The sequence below is a fragment of the Platalea leucorodia genome, assembly GCF_965183815.1.
Source record: "Platalea leucorodia genome assembly, chromosome: 4".
NCBI classification, from domain to species: Eukaryota; Metazoa; Chordata; class Aves; order Pelecaniformes; family Threskiornithidae; genus Platalea; species Platalea leucorodia.
Window position 1 is genome coordinate 69,740,339 of NC_138826.1, and position 23,496 is coordinate 69,763,834.

The 23,496-nt window shown below is 40.5% G+C and overlaps 1 protein-coding gene across 1 annotated transcript in view; it reads right to left on the minus strand.

Annotated features, from left to right (window-relative positions):
• The window catches only part of MYH9 (myosin heavy chain 9), a 72,104-nt gene that overhangs the window by 13,595 nt on the left and 35,013 nt on the right, over window positions 1-23,496 (minus strand). Inside the window, exons 6-24 of the mRNA XM_082310913.1 lie at window positions 19,791-19,883; window positions 19,032-19,095; window positions 18,350-18,448; window positions 17,307-17,450; window positions 14,990-15,085; window positions 14,082-14,200; window positions 12,825-12,977; window positions 10,827-11,000; window positions 9,854-10,027; window positions 9,167-9,281; window positions 6,580-6,773; window positions 6,134-6,255; window positions 5,696-5,765; window positions 4,576-4,736; window positions 3,714-3,822; window positions 2,620-2,751; window positions 1,762-1,968; window positions 1,114-1,251; window positions 495-618 (exon numbers count right to left, since the gene is read on the minus strand). Coding sequence (XP_082167039.1) covers window positions 495-618; window positions 1,114-1,251; window positions 1,762-1,968; window positions 2,620-2,751; window positions 3,714-3,822; window positions 4,576-4,736; window positions 5,696-5,765; window positions 6,134-6,255; window positions 6,580-6,773; window positions 9,167-9,281; window positions 9,854-10,027; window positions 10,827-11,000; window positions 12,825-12,977; window positions 14,082-14,200; window positions 14,990-15,085; window positions 17,307-17,450; window positions 18,350-18,448; window positions 19,032-19,095; window positions 19,791-19,883 — 2,488 coding nt within the window. The remainder of the gene's footprint in view (window positions 1-494; window positions 619-1,113; window positions 1,252-1,761; window positions 1,969-2,619; window positions 2,752-3,713; window positions 3,823-4,575; window positions 4,737-5,695; window positions 5,766-6,133; window positions 6,256-6,579; window positions 6,774-9,166; window positions 9,282-9,853; window positions 10,028-10,826; window positions 11,001-12,824; window positions 12,978-14,081; window positions 14,201-14,989; window positions 15,086-17,306; window positions 17,451-18,349; window positions 18,449-19,031; window positions 19,096-19,790; window positions 19,884-23,496) is intronic.

Consider the following 23,496-nt stretch of genomic DNA (forward strand, 5'->3'; position numbering starts at 1 on the left):
TAGTCTGGCTCCTGCTGTGTTAACCTGGGCAGACTCCAGATGAAGTGCCTCTAGCTTGAACTCTGAAGAACTTGTGCAAACAGGATATCAGAAACAGCACTAACCCTGACAGATTGATGCTGCTGGAAGTAGAAAAGTGGAGACACTTCCAAAGCAAGAGAAGAAAGAGAACCAGCCTCTCTTCTCCATTGGCCTGCTGCTTTGGAGAGGATTTTTATTTAGATCAAGGGCTCAGCTGACAAGGCACATAACCTTCAGCCAGCTACTGAACAGCTCTATCAAACCGATCAATAGCATACACACTATAGACTAATTTTTAACCCCTCAGAAACTGGAGAAGGCTAAAACTCTAGAAATGAAACTGAAGTTCAACAAATTTTAACAAGAAGCCACCTAAAACTAAACAGGCAAGTCCTTTGCAGGATCTGCCTTTAAAAAACCCCAAAACAAAACACAACAACAACAAAAACCAAAACCAAAAAACCCCAAACTACCTTCAAGGTCTGTGATCATGGCCTCATGCTTATTCTTGAGTTTGGCTAAACTCTTAGATTTCTCCTCTTCCTCTGTCAGGTTTGTTGTAAATTCAGACATTCTGTCTTCCAACAGTTTCTTTTCCTGCAGAATTGAGAAGGCAGCGTCAAACCAGCTGCTGGAACTACAGGAGACTTTTCCAGAGTTAACTGTGCTTAAAGATGCCAATGTCATGAGTGCCTACTCGTTTTACAAGGAAACTTGGAACAAAAGAAATCCTTTCAGGATTACAGATAGTATTCAAATAAACGGTTACTTAAAGATTTGATCGCCCTTTCAGAGCTGAAAGGGAAGTCTGTTTATGAAATAATTTCATATTGTTGGGCATAACAATGTATCAGAAAACATTTGCTTGTGGATTGTTACTTAGTCAAGGCTATTTAAATAATATACAATACTAACTTGTAAAGAATACAGGCAGGCAGCTAATTTCAAAAATTCAGCCCAGCGTTGTCAAAGACAAGATTGAATTCATTCATAAGTTTCCCTGTAATATGGGAAAGGTCAACCTTTGGTGCATGGCTACAGGAGAAACACCTGTGCATCTTTAGCCTGCGTAAGAAGCTGCAGGAGTCTTACCTTAGCCAATTTGAGATTCTGATCTTCCAGAACTATCACATCTTCTTCCAGTTTCTTCAATTTGGCCTCTGTGGTCACTTTTTCTAGCTGCAACTTCTGCCTTGCGCTTTCCTCTTCTTCAAGCTGCTCCTCTAGTTCCTTCACAATACCCACAGAAAAGCAAGGCATGTGTCAGTGCTGCTCCCTAACCAATGTGATAGCACAGTAGCAATACGAGAACTTGGAAGGTTTCTTTACCCTTCCTTCAAGGTATTATTAGTGCTTTCCAGAAGTGACATCTCTGCCACGACTTAATGCAACATACTGCATTCTAACAAACAAGTTTTCTAGTAGAATAAACAATACTATTTTGCAAAGAATGCTATCATTCCTAAAACACCTGGCTTACGCAAAAATTTGTCTAATTATTTGACAAGTGGCCATCATCTTCATCTTCAAAAACAGAACAGCTCATTCCAGATGACTGACTGAATGCCTCAGGCTCAGCACCAGAATCGCTGTGTTCTATTGCTATTTCCACAGATAGATTTTTCTATGCTTTTTCCTTTTGTTCTCTCTCTCCCATTTACCTCCAAGCTGAGACAAAAGAACCACTCTAATCCTTACTAGCCTCTTCACTGACAAGAGACAGCATTCCTAAAGCATTACCTGGATGTTCTGCTGCATTTTCTTCTTTTCAGCCTGCAGATGTTGACACCGTTCTTCCTCTTCCTCCACCCTTGCTTCCAGGTCATGACATATCTCCTCTAGTTCTTGTTTCTTGGCTGTCAGGCGGGCTCTTATCTCCTCAGCTTCAGCACAGAGTTCAGTTTCTGCTTGCAACTGTTCCTGCAGCTGCATCTTCTCTGCCATTAGCTACACAGGACACAAAGCCAGAAATAAGACAAGCTCCAATTTACCAAAACACTTAGCAATCTGTGTTAAGTGAAGTTATGTGCTCCTGTGTTCCACAGTTACAGTCTTAATCATTGCAGCAGTCTCCTGCTGCTAGTCAAAAGCTAAGTATCAAAACAGTTTTGAAGTGTTTGTTCTCCTTCACTAACCATGCACTGCAACCACATATTACATGAGCCTTAACAAATTTCTCAAGACCATATCCATTGGAAATAAGGAGATTGTCTAGTTTTCCCCTGCAAAAATAACACAAGTAATTATCAGCCCTACAGAAAAACAATCCTGCTGCCACCTTGTGTGTTCCAAACAAAATGGATTCCATTAATGATGAGGTTGAATTCAACCAGCTTGCTATAATACTGCAAGGAGACTTTTCTTCACATAATGGCTATAGAAGGACAATAGGTGGTCACTGTGCAAAATGACCTGCTAGAAGAACTGAGCTGGGAAAAAGGGCAAAGGATATTGAACAAGATCGCAGCAAAGTTACATATTTCAACAAGTTGGAATCCTGAAGTTTATCCATCAGACCAATAAAGCAAAGGAGGAGCTCTCAAGCAGTTGGCCAGGTAGAGAGAGAATGACTTTTACACATGAGATTTGCAAAGTCACCTGAGCCTGGAAGGTCTCCATCTCACTCAGTCTATTTTCTGCAGCTAGCTGCCTCTCCTTGACCTTTATTAGTTCTTCTTCCTTGGCCATCATCTCCTCTTCCTGTCTGCTTACTTGCAGAAGGGGCTTCACCTGAAAGGGAAACCAAGGGAATGAAACATGTATAAGGAACAAGGAAAACAAGAAGAAATGCTCTTGTACTCGATAAGCATTGAATAAAACAACATTTTAGGCAAGTGTCATATTTGAAGGACTGACCAATTGTTGTGAACACTGGGAGGCTCACAGAGGACTAGATATCATCTACTCTGCCAATAACACACTTTCTGCCTGCCCAACTTTTCCCCCAGGATGGGATGCATCAGGAAAGGGCTGGGTAAATTCCATACCTTCAAGGGCTAAGTAGTAATAGCAGGAGAATAAAAAAGTTGCCATACAGTGGGAAAATTCACAGGTAGGTCAATGTAAACAAAAAACAAACACCACCCATCTTTGTGCTCCGCCATCAAAAACCCTTAGAAGTCATTTCACAGGAAAGAAAAGAAAAACTTAAACTCTGCTCTCAACTCTCATTTAGCTGCAAAATCTCATGGCTAAAAAGCAAGAAATCCCATACATTTAGAAAACAGACCATTTCCTCATGTGTTCATTGTCTTATAAAGGTAAAATGACTACACGTCTAACAAGACCAGACCTCAGTGCTTTTCCTTTGCTCTTACAACCCTGGAGAAAAAGATGGCAAGTCATCACCGTATTAACAATTTTTGTCTAGTTAAATTGACTAGCCACATAGTATGTGACTCCTTGAAGTGCTATACCACCAAAGCAAGCAATCCTCTTATTCTTCTTAGGTGCAAAGCATTAAAAGATGACTTCTGCTTTTCTGCAACATTACTTGGATATAGCCTTGCACTTGGTTTATGCAGGCATACTGCACAGCTATAAAATACACTGTGATATTCTCTGCCTAAATGAATCAAGGTGTAGTTGCAAGCCAGCCCAATTGTAAGAGGAAGTAGGTTTTGTGCTCTGGTTCAACCTGAGAAGCTGAAATTGCAATGGAACTGTCAAAATTGCAAAGGGAAAAGTATTACCTTGGTGAACAACCTCCACCATTGCCAGTTCCGCAGTTTCAAATAGGCAGCACAGTTCCTCTGAAGCACTTTCATGGCTGTCAATTGCTGCTGGCGCTTGGCAAAAGCTCTGCAAGGTAAGTGGAGGTCAGACAAAGGAATCCACAGCAGCACACAATTTTCTCCACCAAGCCCTTCCTTAGATACCTCTACATTTTTACTTTAGAAGGTTCCCTTCCTAAAAAACCAGCAAAATTTCCAGTTAAATTCCCCTATCTGTTAAAGTTTTTTTGTTTGGTGTTTTTTTTTTTTTTTTGGCTCAGGTAAGAGTGGTTATCCTTTCCTTTATTCAAATTCCTATTTAATAAAGTTTTTCCTTAATGTCTTCTAATCTGAAAAGCCTCACCATTTTCACTTCAAAAAAGGGAGATCTGAAACAGAGGTGTGTTTTCCTGCCAATCTGACAGATACTACTTTTGTTTTTAGAACTGTACCATTTGCAGTCCTACCTAATAGCTTAAGAGAAATCCTGCACCTCCTGGATCAGTACTGTACTAAGATCTTTTCATTTTCACATTTGCAGTTTGCAGCTCTTCTGTCAAAAGCTTTGCCTGCTGTACAGTATTCCTACAGAGAGGAACAGACTTTACAGCTCTGGTAGTATGTGGGATAGCAGCACACTGTGTTTCTTGGAGGTGCCAGAAGTCCGGCATTACAGAGATCAGAAAACCCTAAAAACAATCATCAACTGTTACATACAAGGAATAAATCATGACCTTTCTGACAAAAAATAATTTCTAGTCAGTTTTTTTTGTAAGAGAAACTTGTACCTGAATGGGAGAAATACACGTTTGTAATGTACTTTACAAAATATGGTCCTTACTTTCTGGCCAGATAGCCTCTGCAGCATGCTTGGAAGCCAATAATGACATCTGTGATCTTCAGGTCTCTCTCTTCTTCAAGATGAGCAAGGACTCCAGCTCTGAAAAACACTTTACTCTGTCCAATTCGATAAAGATTGGAATCCAGCTCCAATGCTTTGATCTAAAATGAGAGAGAGAAGAATTAATCTCCTGCAAAGACTGCTTCATGTGAAACATCACAAAACATATTTGGTGTCTCATGGCTGTAAGATACCCCTTCCCTGCAATGAGCAACTCTGGCCAACCAGAGTTGCTAGCTCCCAATGAAGTCCTGTCCCAATTAGAGGAGCTAGAGCTCAGCCAAGCACAGCATGAAATGGAGGTAACCAGAGACAGAAAATACGATAGAAAGCATTGTTCAATATAACACCACATCAAGTATCCAGAACTACAGGGATGCTGTGAGGAACATATGCCCAGTCCCAAGAGCCCTCTGCCTTTCCTAAAGGAAACGCATCTGTTGATCCTTCCTATTTATTTTTTCCCAGTCCTAATCTTTGTCAAAAAAAGGCACCCCAACCAACTTTCACATCCTTTAAAGGATTTGCTGTCAACACTTAGGCTAGTTATGAGGAATAAGGTATACTCCTTTAAGACTGAAAAAAGCAAATCCCTTACAGCCAAATTCAATTCAGTCTCCCCTAGTCTTCAAGCTACAGAGCCAAAGCTCTCTCTTTGAAGCAGGCAATTCTGCAGAAATTAACTGGAGCCTTCACTGACAGCATTTGTCATCAACAGGCCATTACAAGAAGTTTTTTGAAGCTCATACTTTAAGCATGTCCTAAAGATCACATTAATGCTTCTAAGCATTTTGATTCCATGAATACTGCTGGCATCTCAACGTGTATGCATCTGTGGAAACAGAAAGATCCTCTTTGCCTAGGATTATTGAACCTCATGCTAGTCAAAAGCCTTCATCTGCGAAGCCAAGAGACAGCTTTTTGCACCCTCCTTTCAGACAAAACATTTGACATTGGAATTTTGGTCTGTGAGTACGATACATTTAACATGCACCACTCAATTTCCACACCACACCCATGAAGTTTATTCTATTCAAGTAGAGTTTCTGGGATGTCTTACCATCAGCACACAAGCCTGCTTTCCATCCATAAATCCTTTGGGAATTGCATTTGGAGTTAAGATTTCATATCTGAAAAGGAAAAAGCATGAGACTAGATGCACAAGTATATTTGAAAACAACAACAACAAAATTAGTAATGCATTCCTATAGCATTATGAGTTTGACAGCTTATGGTCTTGTTAGAAGAAAAAAAATTGCATCTGTAGGCAGCAGTCTTAGATGGGGTCCTCTATGCCTCACCTTAACTACACACTTACTAGAGAAGTCAAAGATGCCTTTGAGAGGCTTTGTGCCAGGGAATACCAAGGGACAGATGTTCTGTGTTGCCGCCTTTGAAAACAGCGGCAATCTAGTTGCAATAAAATACTTCCATTTTTGCACTTACGTCTTAACTTTGCCAGGGTAAAGACTGCTTCGGATTCTTTTCTAGGCCTTACCTTTGTCTGAATTCCTGGAACACAACTCTGTTGGGGAAACCTTGACGACAAATACGGATTCCCTCCAGCACTCCATTACAGCGAAGCTGGTCAAGGACCAAGTGGGGATCTAGTTTTCCAGCCTAGTGAGGAAAAAGCATATTTTATAAATACCACAAAGCTTTTACAAAAGGGGCTTACCCCCTTGCCTCCCCTTCTTTTTAGTAAAGCAGCCAGTTCTCCCTTTTCCAGTTAGAAGCAATTGAAAGCTTTTATGAACTGCAAAGATCAGTCTCCAAAACTGTGGTAAGTATAAAGTTATTTAGGATGACCTTAAAAAGATGTCCTGTTTTCTCAGGGTATCTTTAAGATCTCTTGTAAAACGTGACAAGAGATAGCAACCCAGCCACGTGCCCCGGGAAGCCCATGCAAGACTGCATGGGATGTACTGTTATAAGTGTCTTTACCTTTTTCTCATGGTTGGGGATAATACAACGGACGAAGTTGGGGTTGGTGTTCCTCAAGGTAGCCATCAGTTTAGCCAGCTGTTCTTTGTAGAGCTGTCCCACTGTTCGAAACATACCCTTCCTGGTTTTAAAGGCCCCTGGCAATGCTGTATCTGACATACCAGCTACCTGATCCAGCCCAACAATACGGTCAACTAGAGAGAGCAGAAGAAAGAGTGTTAAAATTCTTCCACAAACAAAGGAAGCATTGGAACATACAAAGAACATCTGGGTAGAACAGGATAAATGAGAGGAGCTGCAGGATCCTTTTTGCTTCATCTCTACACAGATGTCGACACCTGTACAGAATTTGTGCAGGGATAGGAGCAGGAAGGAAAAAAAAAGCAACAGCTCACTACAGGAAGTTTGAGTGATGGAGTCAAACTTACTCCCAAACATATTCTACTGATGCTCTGGATGGCAGCTCTGGAAGAGCAATCTAGAAGTGAATTTCAGATGCTTCTACTTGCTTAGGTTACAATGAAAAACAACAAACCAAGAGTTCTAGCTGCTAGCCCAGCAGAGTCAACTATTAGTTAACTCTGACCCAGAAGGGACCGCAGTTAGAGAAAAAGCCCAGCTTCACTCTTGCATTACAGGCAGAACTGCCATGACCGGTGATCAGAAAAGCCGTATCTACTTGTAAACTGAGCAAACATGGTAAAAGGCATGGCAAAAGGCATGACAGAAATCAAACCTCAAGATACCACTATTTGAGTTATTTTTGGAGTACAAGTATTCTATGACAGCGACATGAACAACACCACGAGGAGAAAGTCAGAACTCCCTGCCCCAACAGTTTCTCCACTATGCCACAGTGACATCCAAGCACTAATGAAGCTATCACCTTGATGGGTGGACTCCACAGATCCTTTTTTTCAATAGAAGCCAGCTAAATCTGAGAGTAGCAGGGGCAAGAAGAAACTAAAGCATTACTTATCCCATTGCTCTTCTACATGGAGATAAAAATTCACCCACCCAACCAAAACCAACTGTATCACTATAAATTTCCACACCCCCAGTACATTTTTACTAAGGGCTTCAAGCTACTGCTTTGCTTTATCTTTAGTGGCTGGCTGATGCCTACACTCAGGCTCCCAATCTTCACTTCAGAAACATCAACTTGTGCTCAACTGGCTTCCGATTAAAAAAAACTGCTAAGAGAAACCCCTACAAAAGAAGAAACAAGAAAGGATACTCTGATTTACAGCTAATATTAGCTTAGAACTGCTCAATTCTAGAGCAGCTGTTAGAATAGGGTCAAGGTTGTCTTATCAGAAAGAAAAGAAGGTTATGTTACTAGATGACATCACAGGGAAATCCACAGAAGAGTGTCCCAGATTGCAGCTGGAACAATCCTCTTAAAAATCGTGAGCCCTGCAATCTGCATCAAGATAGCAAAAAGGACAGTCACTTGCAACAGAAGATCCAGCTAAGAACAATAAATGAGAACTGATCAGCTGTGGTTCAGTTGACATTTCAAGTCCAAAAGGAGTCTCACACAGCAAAGGCCTTGTTAGGCACAAGTTGGTGACGGCCATTTTTCATGCTGTACCAGTTCCTTTGCCAAACTAACTTTCTTATAAATGATCAGCAGCTGAAGTCAAATCCCAATACTAGAATCAATGTTAAACTGGGCTTCAGTTTAAACGCAGTCTCAGAAATCTTCCTTCCAAATCTTGCAAGAAATACAGCCTCGCTAGTTCTATGTTCAAACACTTGACAGGGATTTGCTTTTAGCTGTTCCTATACAAGTCTTGCAAGAGTAACCTTTAGCACCTGAATGCATCCATATTTTTCTTGTACCCACTCACAAGGTGAGAGTTTTTGCTTTTGTTTTAAAGTCCATGAGGAGCTACTAGCACAAAGCAGAGGAAATGAACAAGAAAGACAAGCAGGTATGACAAAGGGACAAAGAGAAGTTAACGGAAGCATTTCTTGCATGGCTCTAGGATGCATTACACACATGACATGACAGCCGGGTTTCTCAGTCACCTGGTTCTAGATGAAGAATAGGAAAGTGTTGATAGAAATAGGCTCTCTGAACGTTCTGCATCTCTGCAACAGACAGAGACGTCAAAGAAAACCCACCACAGAAAGTGACAGCAACAGTAAAACTCAAAAGCAGATAAATCCAGAGAAGATAAGAGTAAAATACTGAACAACACTGCAGCAAGAACACACTAGTTGCAGGACTGAAAACGTAGATTCAACCTCAGATCTCGTGTTTGAGTGTTGCAGCTACGCAAGCTGCTGGGACATAATGGTGCATTCATATTTTATCCTGGCATTCTCAGTTTCGAGAAGTAATTGCTATATATGCAGCAAGCTTAATGTAAGTTGATGCAAGTGAACCTCTCTCTTGAGTTACAGTGAACTTTTAATGCAATACCACAATCTAAGCAAAGTATGTTCCAGATAATGCTCATCTTGGTGGCTTAGGCTTCAGGGAAAAAAGCAACACAGCTCATCAGAGACTTTTGATGATCAAACAAATTCTTCCACATAAAACAAGAAAACACAAATGAGATTAAGTTTAATTACATACCATCTTTCCACAGCTCAGACACAAACTTATCCGACGACTGGTGGAGAAGAGTAGCAATGTTATCATTCAGCGGATCCATGTTCTTCATCAGCCATTCATCTGCTTTATAATCCACCTGGAGAAGATAAACACATCAAGAAACTTGCGGGGGATTTTCTGCGGCACAAGAGGCAACAAGATCCTGCGAAGTCTATAAAAGTAGCACTGAGGTTTGCACAATCAACAGCAGATTACCTAATCATTCTTGGATTTGCCATCTAAGCAAGCATACCTACAAATTTCAAACCCTAAAAATCAGCTGCATGTTCTGTTCTGTCAGTAAAGGGAATGGATTTGCAATGCTAGTTTGCACCACCCAGAGTGTGACACAAAACAACTGCATCATCATTTTTGGTGATGAAGTCTTGATGCAAGGTTTCTGAAAAGTACCTCTAATCTCACCAAGTCACAGAGAACAAATTTATATTGGCGTCAGTTCGACATGTCTTCAACTATACATATATAATTTGCAGGCAAATCCCCTTAGGTCCTGTCAGGTCCACAGCAACGGAACAACTTTGTGAAGTCTTCCACTGGTTTCCTATAGGCAGCCATTTTGTAAAGTGGCCATTTCTAAGAAGCAGTGGTTATGCATTATAAAATACAGGAGACATTCCAATGTTTGCATTTTAGCTACTAATTCTTTACCTTGCCAGCATAATGTATGATACAGAAATCAGCTTTGTCTTTCAGCTGTTTTGGCTTCTGAAATTTGGGGTGGGTGCCTTGTTCTTGTACAACTTTTTCCACAAAGCTTTTGTCTGTTGCTTTTGGGAACCAGCACTCTTCATCCAGCAGGGCCAGTATACCAGGAGGCCCAGCCTTAAAGAAGGGAAACATCAAAACATCGATAAATACATGATTACACCAATAATTAAGATGTTTAGATGGCTAGGGGGGAGGAAAAAAAAAAAAAAGATACCTAAGCCCAATCCCCATGACACCCATCACATTCACCTGTTGTGTGCTATCAGTTCAACTACTTCCATACTAAAATAAATTGTTAATAATTCTTCAAAATCCTCATCTGAATTCTGAACATTTTTATGAAGTCTCTTCCATGACATTTGTCTAGGTTGTTTTACATAGAAAATAAACATCTCATTAATAGAAAGAATACTATCACACTGTTCTCCAAATATCCAGGTGTCTAAATGCAGAAGACCATAGCAGAACATTTCACAAACTAGTCTTTACTATTGGAACACCTACTATGAAACTTATAAATTTCCAAGTTTCATTAAAGCAGACTGAAAGCAACAAAGATTCACAGCTTCTCATCACACTTATAGTTAAGTAAGGAAGTTCACACTAATTGTGGTAAGCCACATATATATCTAGCACCACACAGATCTACACAAATGAAGACAATTTTGTGAGAGGAAAAAGTGGCTGACTAGATCTATTTTCATGCAATATTTCCTACAGAACTAACAGATTTATTGGTGACATACTTTCAAAGAGGAAACTATTCACATCTGCTTCTAAGCATACTACAGTGTCAGTAGAGGATTACAAAAGCCAGAAAGCTAGTTTCCAGTCTAAAGGTAGAGATTATGTGCTCAATGACAAAATTAGCGCAGCCATTTCTTGCCACTCGACGGTAGAAGAACAAGCTTACCGGCTTCTCTATGAGGTCAATGCAGGGCTGCAGATCCAGGCCAAAGTCAATGAAATTCCACTCTATGCCCTCCCTCTGGTACTCCTCTTGCTCCAGAATGAACATGGTGTGGTTAAAGAGCTGCTGCAACTTCTCATTTGTGTAGTTAATACACAACTGCTCAAAGGAGTTCAGCTAATGAAGAAAGAGGTAGAAAGATGTTTGAACAGTTGCTTTTGAAGACACCCCTGCTATTCTCTTAGCATGAAAGGTCACATCTACAGTTCAGGAATTTAAGCTAGTGATCTGTGCGGGGTGGACAGCCCTTTGTCAATAACCTCATTTGCTTATGAACTGCCTTTCCTGTCACATGCCACTGCATCACTGCTGCAATCCCTAGGGAAGTTCATACACACTGTTCCTCAGACTTTGCAAAAGAATGTTTAGTTGTAAACAGCAAAAGAATTACAGCAGCTTCTTAATGCAGAAACAGAAGAGACTCCCGTTTTCTCACAAACTCAGAGTTGGCGGGTCCTCTTCATAGGAAGAAGCAGCAACAGAAGCCTGAAGATAAATTCCTAAAAGCATGTGGATAGAAAGTCCCTTTTTAATCCTCATATATAAAATCAGAGCAAGGAAAGCGAGGGAAATTTCTTCAACATCTCCAGTTTTCTTCAAACTGTAAGGTTAATAACCCACGGTGCATTTTCATGTTAGACCACGCTAAATATAATGCGGCTGCTGAAGAGAATGGTCCAGATCTACTTCCTCCATGTTTCAGTAATTCCTAATCATGTATTTCCACTCCCCTCCTTTTCATGAGATACAGCAACCATGACACCAAAGGTAGACTGATGAGAGAGGAGGAAGGAAAAAAAAAAAACCAACAAAAAAACCAACAAACTTTTCTGCGTCTTAGTTTTCCATTTCATGAATTGGTCCAATTCACCTTGCAGCTGCACGTGAGCTAGATCCCGCATAACACAGGTTGATAGGAGATGCCTGGCTGGGATAATGGCAGGATAGTTCTTTTCTGATGGCAGCTTGTGGTTGCTTCAGACTAAGTATAATGCAAAGCCACATTCGAAAATTGTTGTTTCACAGACATAATGGTTTGGCCTACCAGTTCACTGCCACCTACAGAGGGAGCTCCCACTCCCCCTCTTTTCCATCTCTCAACTTTCCTTCAGCTCTTCCTCTCCTACATTTATCTTGCATCAGCTTTTATGCTCAGATTCCCCTTTGCAGACTGATCCAATTATAAATCACCATAAGAAAATACTTTCCACAGGGCTAGGGAGGTGAACAGTAAAAGCAGTTGCAGGCAGGAGTGTCAGAGGGGAAAAGGAGCAAGTTCACTCCTTTTCTGCACCAAGGAGCTGCTGTTAAATCCGTTTAGCTGTATGTGAAACCACACTCTGACCCCTGATTTTCAGGCTTCTTGCAGAAAGGAGCATACATAGGTCAGAATTTATGTTGGATCTGATTTGGTCTACCCTGTCTTTGTCTTTTCCAAAACTCATCAGCAGGAAGAAGAAACGACTTATAACAATTTTTAGTGATAATAGGTTTCAGTGGATCATCCCTTAAGTGTTTTGGGACAGACTAATGGGACAAAAATTTTAAGTCCAGTGGTGATCCACAACTCTACACGACATTTTAAAAGACTTTTTTGTAGGTTAGCAAACTCTTAAGCTGTGAGCCATAAAGAATCAAGAACACCTGCAACTGTGAAATTAAAATAATTCTAATGCACACGCCAAAAAGGATGTAAGCACCAGAATATACAGCAATGAGATAAAACATTAGCAGAATACATAAAATACTACAGAATGAACCACTTAAGTTAGTTAATAACTTCTCTGACAGTTCACATCAGCAGGGATCTCAAATAACAAAAGTGGCACACACATCCTTTCCAAAACTATACTATTCTTTTCCAGTTTTAAAGCGATTTCCTTCAGCGGTCTTTGCTCCATGGTAAACTGTACTGAGTGCAATGACCTGACATCTCCGTACCTCAAAAATCTCAAAGCCAGCAATGTCAAGGATTCCAATGAAGGATGCACCCTGTCGCTTGGTCTTATCCAATGCCTTGTTGATACGCATAACCAGCCACCGGAACATACGTTCATAAGTGGCTTTAGCAAGCGCTTCGATGGCAAAGTCAGCCTAAATAGAAAAAAGACAAAGATCAGGAGTTACATTATAATCCAAAGGAAGGCACAAATTATACTGTTTCAGCATCTAATGGCCCAGCCATAGTCTGAGATTTTCTCTCCACCACCAAACTCACTGAACAAGGCTCATTTCACAGGTTATTCCCAATGAAAAGCAGACAGCACTGCGATACTCCATAAACGAGCAAAGAATTTGTCTTACTAAATTAGCGTGTTAAAGCCGAATTTCAGGATCCTGCCTGTTGGTGAAACCAATGCCTGGTATTCAAGAAAGAAAAATTATGCCCGGTCACCTCCAAAGACTACAGTAACATAGCATGTTTCATAGGCCCAAAGAAAAGCATTTAATTTCTTTTGTAATTTAGGATTTGTGAAGTCCAATCCCCTCCTCCCATGCCACTACCCTACCTGTGATTGACACAAAAATACTATGTATAATAAGAACTTAAATATCAAAATGGAAAGGCAGCCTGTGACTATTTCTAGACTTCACTCTCTTCTCCATCCCTTCCATGTTATGGGTGCACGTTTGTTTATACTGAGAATAAGGATATGTTCATAAAGAAGCCGTGCAGTGAGTAAGCACAGGGGCTTTGCTCCATTCAGGAGGCCACTAGCTTCTAGGTCATGTTTCATTTAGAGCACAACCTGATTCAAGTGCGTTACAAAATTTACAATCGGTTTCAATGGTGAGCAGCAAATTCTTCCACCCTAGTAGCTGACCTACTCAAAACCAGTGCTTTCTATATTACAGCAACTTGAAATCGTCATTCTTGCATACAGCACTGAAGGAACTTAATCCCTTGGGACAGCCAGTCATCAAACTTAGGGGAGTTGCATTCTCTTCCCCCCCTGCCCCCCCCCGATGAGAAAAAGTGCTACAGGGGCAAGGCGATTTCTATCTTTATACAGATCAAGTGAGCAAATACTAGAAGCAATATGCATGCTGCATTATTCAAGTATTCAAGTATGGTCACCATACGTTGCAGCCATAAAGTTGGTTATTAAATGCTACAGAAACCTCTAATACATTTGTTAGCTTTGTGGCGGCAAGATTAAAGACCAAAGTACTTGTTCAGTTTTAGAGAATGCATACCTGCTCTTTGGTCTGAGCTTTCTGGACATAATCTCGTCCAACTTTGATGCGAGGAGTCAGGATACCTCTAGTGAAATCAGTCACATTGATACCCAAAAGGTGAGACACTTTCTGAGCAGCTAAAGATGGTAAGAGGAAACAACAAAGAGATTCATGTTCTTTTGTTTTTCTCACAGAAAGCAAGAGAAAAAGAAAACATTCTTTGAGGTAACTCTGTATTTCAGATTCAAGATGCAAAACCTGAACGGTTCACTCTCCTCCCCAAAATGCCATTTAGAGCATATTTTCCATAAAAATAATAGCCAAAAATATAAACACTTAAAGATAAGTTAGCAACCTCATATTTCTGCAGTACATCAATAATCAAGGTCTAAGAGCTAAGTCTTCCAACAGATAGCCTTCTGTCACGTGAAACATGGTACTATTTACACATGCAACAATGGGCAGTGCAATTAAAATATGTACACATACTTTATACCCACCACAAAACTATCCACCTTACTCTTACAGTTACAAGTCTACCTACAAAGTCAGCAAAGAATATTCCTTAAAGTCTGATAATACAGGTTTGTAGGAGCAATCATTCCTAGCTTGGTTAAAACACACACATGCTACATATCCCAGTAGAGTAGCCCTTCTCATCTGGTCATCACATGTACTTCCTGCCTAGCCCTGTCACCAAGAACAGTGCCACATTCCTGCCCATGGGTGGCTGCAAACCCATGCCAGGCAAAACAGCGCATATTTGTATGAAGTAGCATGTCAGCTCCTTTGACACATCATTCACCTTACAGAAAAACAGGACTCCAGCATTCCCTACATACTGTAATATGTTCTTCTACTTGCAAGAACTTCCTGTAGGCTTTTTTCTGCATTTTTCTTTGGGGCGGGAAAAGAAGATTGGTTACCTGTATTGTCTGGCATAGAGGCTTGGTCTGTATTACGCTCCTTCTTGAAGACTATGTTGCCAAGTTGAAGAACACCTGAGATAACCTTCAGCAGACCTTTTAAAGTAATAATAATAATAGCTTAGTGTCAGGCATCTCCAAAAGCCCTGATATGACCCAGTTACCTTTCCTGACATGGTTAAGAAGCCCTTCTCAACATCTCAAAGATCCTTCTGGAATTTGGGAAAAAACACCACAGGTAATTCCTTTATATGACTCCCATTCAGGACACGGGACTTTCCCTGTCCCTCCTATGCAAGACTACGCAGCCTGGAAATGTACCCATTCTCAACACCTCTATAGTGAAGTGGGAGACAGGATTGACAGTAATATGCCATCCTACAACATCTGTATTTTTTTTATATAACTTCTGTTCTCTGTTAGAGGGCCAAAATTCACTATTTTCCTCAATGACTACTGTTAAACACAGGAAAGAGACAGTTATTAAGAGTACAAACCAATTAAGAGAAGGAAGATTTTGTTCCTTTAACCCCGTATCACTTTCAGCTCCCTGACCAAGGTCTATAGTCCATACAGACCTATATAATAATGCATGAAGGGCAGCATGATGTGGGCGAAAGTGCTTGTACCATAACTACTACTAATTGCTAAGAACCCCACCCACGGCTAATGATATATTCATACTCTTCAAATGGTGCATGTCACAAAAGCAGCATCAAATGCTAGGCCAGGAAAGCCATTTTTCAATGCTACAGCATCAATTCAATTTTCACTGTGTATCAATCAGAGCTCATTGCATAATAGCTTCCAGTTGTCTTGAGCAAAGTAAACTGCCAGTCACTTGCAAAGGGAATCTTGTACCAAAGATTTTTTTGTCCCCTAATTTCTACCTGTTATAGAAACATTTATTTTAAAGCAATACCCTTTTGACAGCAGAGCAAACAAAGGCTCCATATATGCTACTTCAGGACTAACAGAAAAGAAACATATATGTTCCTAGTTGCACATTATGAAATCCAGTCGTTTGACAGCTGAATCTGGAGTCCTGGCACTTGGACAGACAGCTTATTTTGATGTTGTCTCATAAACGAAGATAGTTAGCATTTAGACTTTACATCAAAACTAAGTAAGCCTACCATCCAGCCAGCTACTCTATGTATTACTCTTCTAAGCATGTAAGGGACATCAAGGCACTTCACTCTGAACAGCAAGTGCAAAACACTAAAGCTATCTTTGCTGTAGTGCTTGGAACCTATAGCTCATCTATGTGACAAAGACATGCCCTAGAGCATACATTAAAAACCCAGCTCAAAAAACTCAGCATAGCAGGACATCCTGACAATAAATTAGGCTGCTAATTCTTTTATTCGGTTTAGACGAATTTCTCTTCACCTCCATACAGCAGTTTCAGTCTCAGATGATTCAGGATATCAAAAAGTGTACTAAACTGTGGATAACAACAGAGTGGATTTATAGCATGCTGGACTGTGAAGAGCAATAGTTAAGGCACAGGCACATACTCCCTACAGCCACAAGAGCTGCAGTGTCTAGTAGGGGAGATGGTGACCTCAAACCACCACAAATGCTTGCTTCAGTGTAGAGAAAAAAGAACAGTCCTACTTTTAGAAGACCTTATACGTTTAGAAACTGAGATTTTGCAGAACAGTGGTTCCCAAACCAGTGAGGCAGGTCATGAATGAGACAGCACAGAGCTCTGGTGAATACGTATTACTGCACTGTGTGCTGGCTGCATGCAATTCTAGCTTCACTGTCATGGTACTGTGCTCCCAGAATCAGACAATATTAATTTCTGATCAGCAGTTTAGTGTTAAGCTGGAAAGAAAGGCACTATGATCAGGCCATTCTCAGAGTACTAATCCAGCAATGGTTGGATTAGATACTTAAAAGCCACTGCTGAGGGATAGGGGGAGCACACAAGCCGTGCACTGCACAAGAGAATGAGGGGATTCTTGCATCTTGGATGTGTTATGCATAAACTGGATGCACAGCCCTCAGACTGGGAACAAAAACAGCAAACAGAAGCATGTTTTCATTAGCTGCTTGACTTCTAACCTTAACTGTATAAACTGAAACTGTGCTGGTAGATCCTGAGGTGGGTCACTACAAAGCAACTAACTTTATTCCTTGCACACTGTTCACTTGGAGGGGGAAGTGTGATGGACACCAGAGAAAACAAAACCAACAAAAAACCCAAAACATACAAACAAAAAACCCCAGAACAAAAAAAGCTCCAGAGATATGATCTCTTCCCCTCTTTCATTTTCTTGCACTTTCAAGCCCTTTAGAAGATTCATACCTATCTGCTCCTCATCTGGGATGCCCATGATCTTCATTGCCTCCATGGTCTCCAGAAACATATCTTTGTCTTGCTGACCCGGGATCGTAACATGCCCATTGGAAAGGAAGCGATATTTGTTGTAAGGCTCCAGCAGCAGATCAGCTTAGGAAAGAATTAAGAAGGAAGTTACTATGGCTATTACTTTTTTTTTTTTTAATTTCTTTTTTTTTTTTTCTTCTTTTCTTTTTTTCTTAAATAGACAACAAGCTACCACTGAGATCAAAATTCTGACTTGTATACACTAGCAGATACTGGATGAATCTGGGATGAAGCCCAGTTTCACTTCAGGCTGAACATCTAATATATTTTAGATAAAACTGGAGTTTTTCTGCTTTATTTCTTTCTATTCCCTCCTCTGGATGACTCCACCAAAGCAGTGTCAATCATCATTATGCCCTAAGTCTATAAGAAGCAGGGATTAACTTGGAAGTAGATTTGCCTTTAATTTCAGACACCTCATTTGTTTCAAGTCAGGTGAAAGTTATAGCTCTTGAAACAGTAGCAACTATGAGAAAAGTCCTCTCCTGTACCTCCTCCAGATCAATTTGTAGCTCTCGCACAACAGGGACCCCGATTACCAGGCTGAGCTAGGTGCACTAGGATCCTAGACTTCTAGAGCTGCTTAGGTGCCAGCAGCTTTGCTCCATTCAGTTAAACACCAAGCACATCACAGTAGGACCATTCCTGTACTAGAACGGTTTACATCACACAAGACGAGACTAAACATGGGACAGTGATTTAGATAAGGAAGGGCGTAGAGTCACTGCTGGCAAGGAGACAAGTGCAGGAAGGAACCAGAGAAGCAAGTTTTCAGGAATTGAGAAGTGCAGGGGGAGGGCAGAGGGATATATGAATGTACGGAAGAAGTGGAGGAGGGGTGACCATATCTAAAAGGCAGAGTCAAGAAACTATGAACGAACAGGTCCTGGCCTACAAGTGGTTTGGACCCCCTGTCGTCGTGACAAGGGAACCCCATAACTACAACAAAAAATCATACTTACTCTTCAAATGCTCGCCTGCCCCAGATAGCAGGTAGTAAAAGATGTGGAAGGTTCTCTCCTCTTTGGCTTGACGAATTGCACGTGACTTCTCCAGCAGATCTTCAGAGAGTCAAGGCATATGGCAGGACATACAAATCACTTCCTATTCTATGGCAGGAAAAAAAGCTTGTACTACCTGATGTTCTCCTCATGCCAATTAACAGGGGTATTGATTTAGCAATCATTATCAGTCAACAACCCACTGAGCTTCTGGCCTCAGTTCTGCCAGCCTCTGAATGATGGCTATGATAAGAGAGACTTAACTAATAAAAAAACAAACAAACAAACAAACAAACAGAAAAACAGTGGCCACCCATCCCTACTTGCCTTGGACAGAAGTGAGAATGGCTTATGAAATTCCAAAGCTATTCATCTTACCGCAGTTTATGCTTCCATTTCAGCCTCCTAAGAGTAGAATTCATTCATTCATTCAAAGATTTCCACCATGATCACAAAGGTCACAAAATACTGTATGAAGAAACAGGAGACTACAACAGTAATCTTGCTAGCAAAAATTTAAGTGCTTCCTACCACTTTCTTGACCTGACAAATAGAAAGTCAGTTGCGAAGAGATTGCTAGGTACCATTACTGCCACCTCTATAGCCTTTAACTTCTCCTTTTAAGTTGTTACAGAAAGGATACAGGTCTCAATATTGGCTCCAACAATGTAGCCATTGACATCAAAGTTGATTCTGATGAACTTGCCCTAAGAGGCAGATAATAATATTAAAATTAGTATTCATTCTATCTGGTAACAACAGTAAACAGCAAAGGTGAACCTTCTCTTTTTAATCCAGGAAAGGAAATTCAGAACAGGTAAGGCAGGTTTTAGGCAAAACATAAGGTCAGCCAATAGGCAATGCCTGCTGATCACAACAGTGATTTAACAAACAAGACACCAAACACTTTCAGATATTTCTGACATTCAGACAGCCTACAATTCAAATTCATTATATTTCAGCTTAGATTTCCCACAACCAGGGTCCCTTCAGTTTCATGTGCTGTATGATCTGGACAGTTCTGCCTCCCTCAACATTAGCTTCACCCATTTTCATTTAGTTCCACCTCTAGCTCCCCCATCTGCCTCTCAGATGCTGCCCACTGCTCTGCAGAGCAAGCAAATAAGGACCAGGATTTGCTCTCCAAGATAAAATTGACCGTAATGAACTTACAATAAAAATCGGCATAGATGATCCTGGCACAGGGTCAGGTTCCTTCATTCCAGAGACCTATCAGGTCTATTCTGGATAATTCACTGAATTAAATTCACTTCCCAGATTAATTTGAGGGAAGTCACTCAGGCAGTTGTCCTATCGTGACAGCAATTCACCCAAAAGCAGACCAAGTCTTCCCTCTGGGAAGTGTAGAATACCGGCACCCATACTGGATAGTAATACTCACAAATCTTGAGGAGTTGTCGTTCTTTACTGTCTTGGCATTTCCAAAGGCCTCCAGGATGGGATTAGCCTGGAGCAACTGTCTCTCCAGTTCTCCCTAGAGAGAAATCAGAAATTAATAAAGTAGGCAGCGGTTTACTGCATTAACCTTGGGTCAAACCAGCGCTGAAGTTTTAATTCACACTAGCTTGGCATCTGTTGTAGAGAAGCCATATTAAACCTTAGGAGATGATCCCTTAAACCTTCAAAGGAGACTCATTAGTTATCTGGGTAAAACAGAAACATTCACAAATATGCCTTATTCCCTTCCTCAACACAAGGGCATCCCAGTGCTCTCTTTCTGTTAACAAGAAGCCCTTCAAAGCCACTTGGCCATCACATTCCACAGACTTCCCAGGATCAAAGTGAAACACCGTACCATCCCAGATCAGGCCCTCATCCCAGAGGTGTCTTGCCATCTAGGCTGGAAAAGTGAGGAAAATCCCATCTTGCTCCTGCAAGACAGCCTTGAACTCTGCTAGTAGTAGGTTAAGAAGCTAGTCTGAAAAGGTCTAATGTTTTTAAAAAAAAAAAAAAAAAAAAAAACACAGAAAGCTTGCACTAAGAGTCTACATCTTCCAAAATACAAACAAGCAAGAACCTCCTCTGACTGGAGGCACACAAAAAAAGAGAATTAGTGGTATCCCACAAACTGCATGATCACTTGCATTCTGCTGCCATATTCGCACACTCCTCCCCTCAAGGAACACAAAATACTGGAGCTGTAGAAAAAGAAAATTCAGAACCTTTACCCCTGCTAAATACTAGACCATTGGAGCATATACACCTTTCCCTGCAGGCTCTAGCTATATCCCTGGCTGTTTTTAAAAATTACTTGTCCTCTGTGCTAAAAGCATGGAGTTCTATATATTTCATGATTACCTAAAAAGCTTCTAGAGACAGAAAATGACAGTTTAGATTAATGTTTTTCTTTTTAGCAGTTATCAGTAAGTACTCAAGACTTCCTGTGCATAACAGATGGAAATGAAGTTTGATTCACAAAAACTGGAATTTATGAGCAAATTATTTAAAGATATTTCTAAAAGAAAATTGTTCCCATTCATTTTCAAAGTGCATTATAAAACAGATTAGTCCTTACACAGTCTCTCTAAAAATACATGCAATAAAAAAAAAAAAGAGCAAGATACATGAGAAACTGTACAGAGAACTACAGGTCTTTATTTCTTACTTTCACAATCACCTCACTTAATGCTTGCAAAGTGCAAGACCCTCGGTCTCTGTAGAACTGCACATATACAGAAGCTGCTGCTGCACTTTCATTCACTGTCAAGTATATATAACAAGGGGGTTAGCCCTGGGAAGGGAACCTGAGCTGGGACATCTGCTCTCTACAACAGAGCCAGCATGTGGCTTTGTAAGGAGAAAACCTTGAAACTAGAGTTCAGTCTTTGAAACTGTGTGGCGGTCACATTTCCCCTTCTATTCTGGCACATGCACTGAAGCTGGAACACTCTTCCCTCACCCCATTCCTCCTCCCCATCCTGCAGTGAGGTCCTAGGCCTTTGTGACTACAATCTGTTACTATGCAAGTGAGAGATGCCAGCAACGTAGCATTTCAACTCAACTACGGAACAAGAGGGAAGAGGTAAAAAAAGGCCATTTTTTCCTCTAAACAGAAGTCAGGCTTTGACATCAAATCTGTTTTCAATATTTGGCTAAAAATAAAGCTAAGGTCATGCTTAGCTATACAAAGATCAAAAGTTTATAGAAATCCATACTACAAACTCTGCTGTTATTTAGTACCTCAGGAAAAAAGTGTCATTAATGTCAAATAGGTGTTGGTAAACTGTAGTTTAGAGGCGATTAGGTCTCTTGCACCACCAAGGTAGCAATACGCATAGAGAACGCCAGCTCAGGGACACAGCAATATAGAGCTGTGGGGAAAGGAAAATGCTAAAGAGCTGGTCAGGTCAGTTAGCTCTCATGACTTGCCTTAGCACCATGATACAGTGGAAAGAGCAAGTTCTCAGCATGCCATGGCAATAGCACATAAGATTAAGCGGCTGCGATTACGGTGATGTATCCATTCCTCACTGGCACACACTGTATGCCTTCTTTGTTTAAAAAGACAATTCTTTTATGTTTAAAATTTTAAAGAAGTTTTTGGGTGGGATTTGTTGGGGTTTTTTACCTTAAAATTTTGACAGTCACCTTTCACTGAAGGAAGACACTTCATTATTAATACTATTATACAAAGGGTAATTTTGCAAAGCAAAAACAGTACAACACAGAGCCATCCGTCACAAGCTTTCTAGAAATTCTAAAGTTCTTATCATTAAGATGCTGCCAATTTTCTGACACCTGTAACTGCCATTCCTTGACCTGAAACAAATTTGTTTAATACTTGGCATGTATTTGAAGTATGTACAGTATTCCTCATGAACACAGAAGCACTAACAGCCACTGGATCTGTTAGCCTGTGGTTGGGCAACACACACCCTTCAGTACACTCTCTTTCTACTGCTCTGAAGTCACAACACCAATTTAAAGCAACTAAAATCCTTGACATCTATCTTGTACTCTGATTTTTTTGCATCTCACACACTGTTTGGAATGATTTCTATGCGAGGCAGAAGTTTTGCCGCCACTGATTCTTCAGGAAGTATGGAGAAAGGCATCTAGAAATCACAGCTAGCTTTAACAGCATGCAATTTAAAAAACTAAAAGATGGGGGAGGGCGTTTGGGTCTTTTGTTTGGTTTGGTGGGTTTTTTTGTTGTTTTGGTTTTTACACTTTAGGGATTTGCTTTTGTATTCTTCTCTGCAGTCATGTGAGAGATTCTCAAAAAACTGAGTCCCAACAACAGTGGGTTGGATAGCGAAGGGAGAAAGATCATCAATAACGTAATCTTCATTACAAATATTTAAGTATTAGCAACTATTACCCATTAATTTCTGATTAGTAGTGAACATTCTCATCTTGAAAAAACTATTACGTGATTTAAGTAGTCAGCAGAGAAGCAGAGACTAAACATGGGAAAACATCAATCTCAACCTCCATAAATAAAGTTTAATCAAATGAAAAAAAGCGTTCATGTAATTAGATTCAGTAGGCCCCAAAAGCAGCCTTAATGTGCTTAGTAGTCACACCATGCAGCTAGAAGCTATTTAGCTGAATAGACTAATGCACTGGGATCAGTGGAAGCTGCCACTACCTCCAAGACAAGACAGCTAGAGTTGAAGAATATGCTTTATAAATCCAATTTTGCTCTGGTATTTGGAAAAACAGGGGCTTACATCCAAAACTTCTAATAGGAGACAGTCAAGAAACCTTTCTGGTAGATAAAGCACCACTGCTTTCTATATTATCACTGGTTAAGTTTGGTGCCCAGTCTTACAGCATAAACGTTGGACACTATCATATTCGACCCTAAAGAGTAAATCTGCCGTGACCGGTATATCAGAGATCCTCAAAAATTTTAATGTATTCATCTTCATAAACCTTTATAACCTGGTTCCAAGTTTAAGGTTTGTAAAGAATTGTTGCATAGAGCACTCATTACCAATTAACATTTGAAGACTCCAGTTCTAAATCCCCGCTGCTAAGGCCAGTGCTACTGTTGAGTCACAAAAGTGGAGCAAAATGTGAGCTACAGGACTTTTTGGAAGAATCAAAACTTGGGGGCGGGAGCGGGAATATCAAACCTGGGC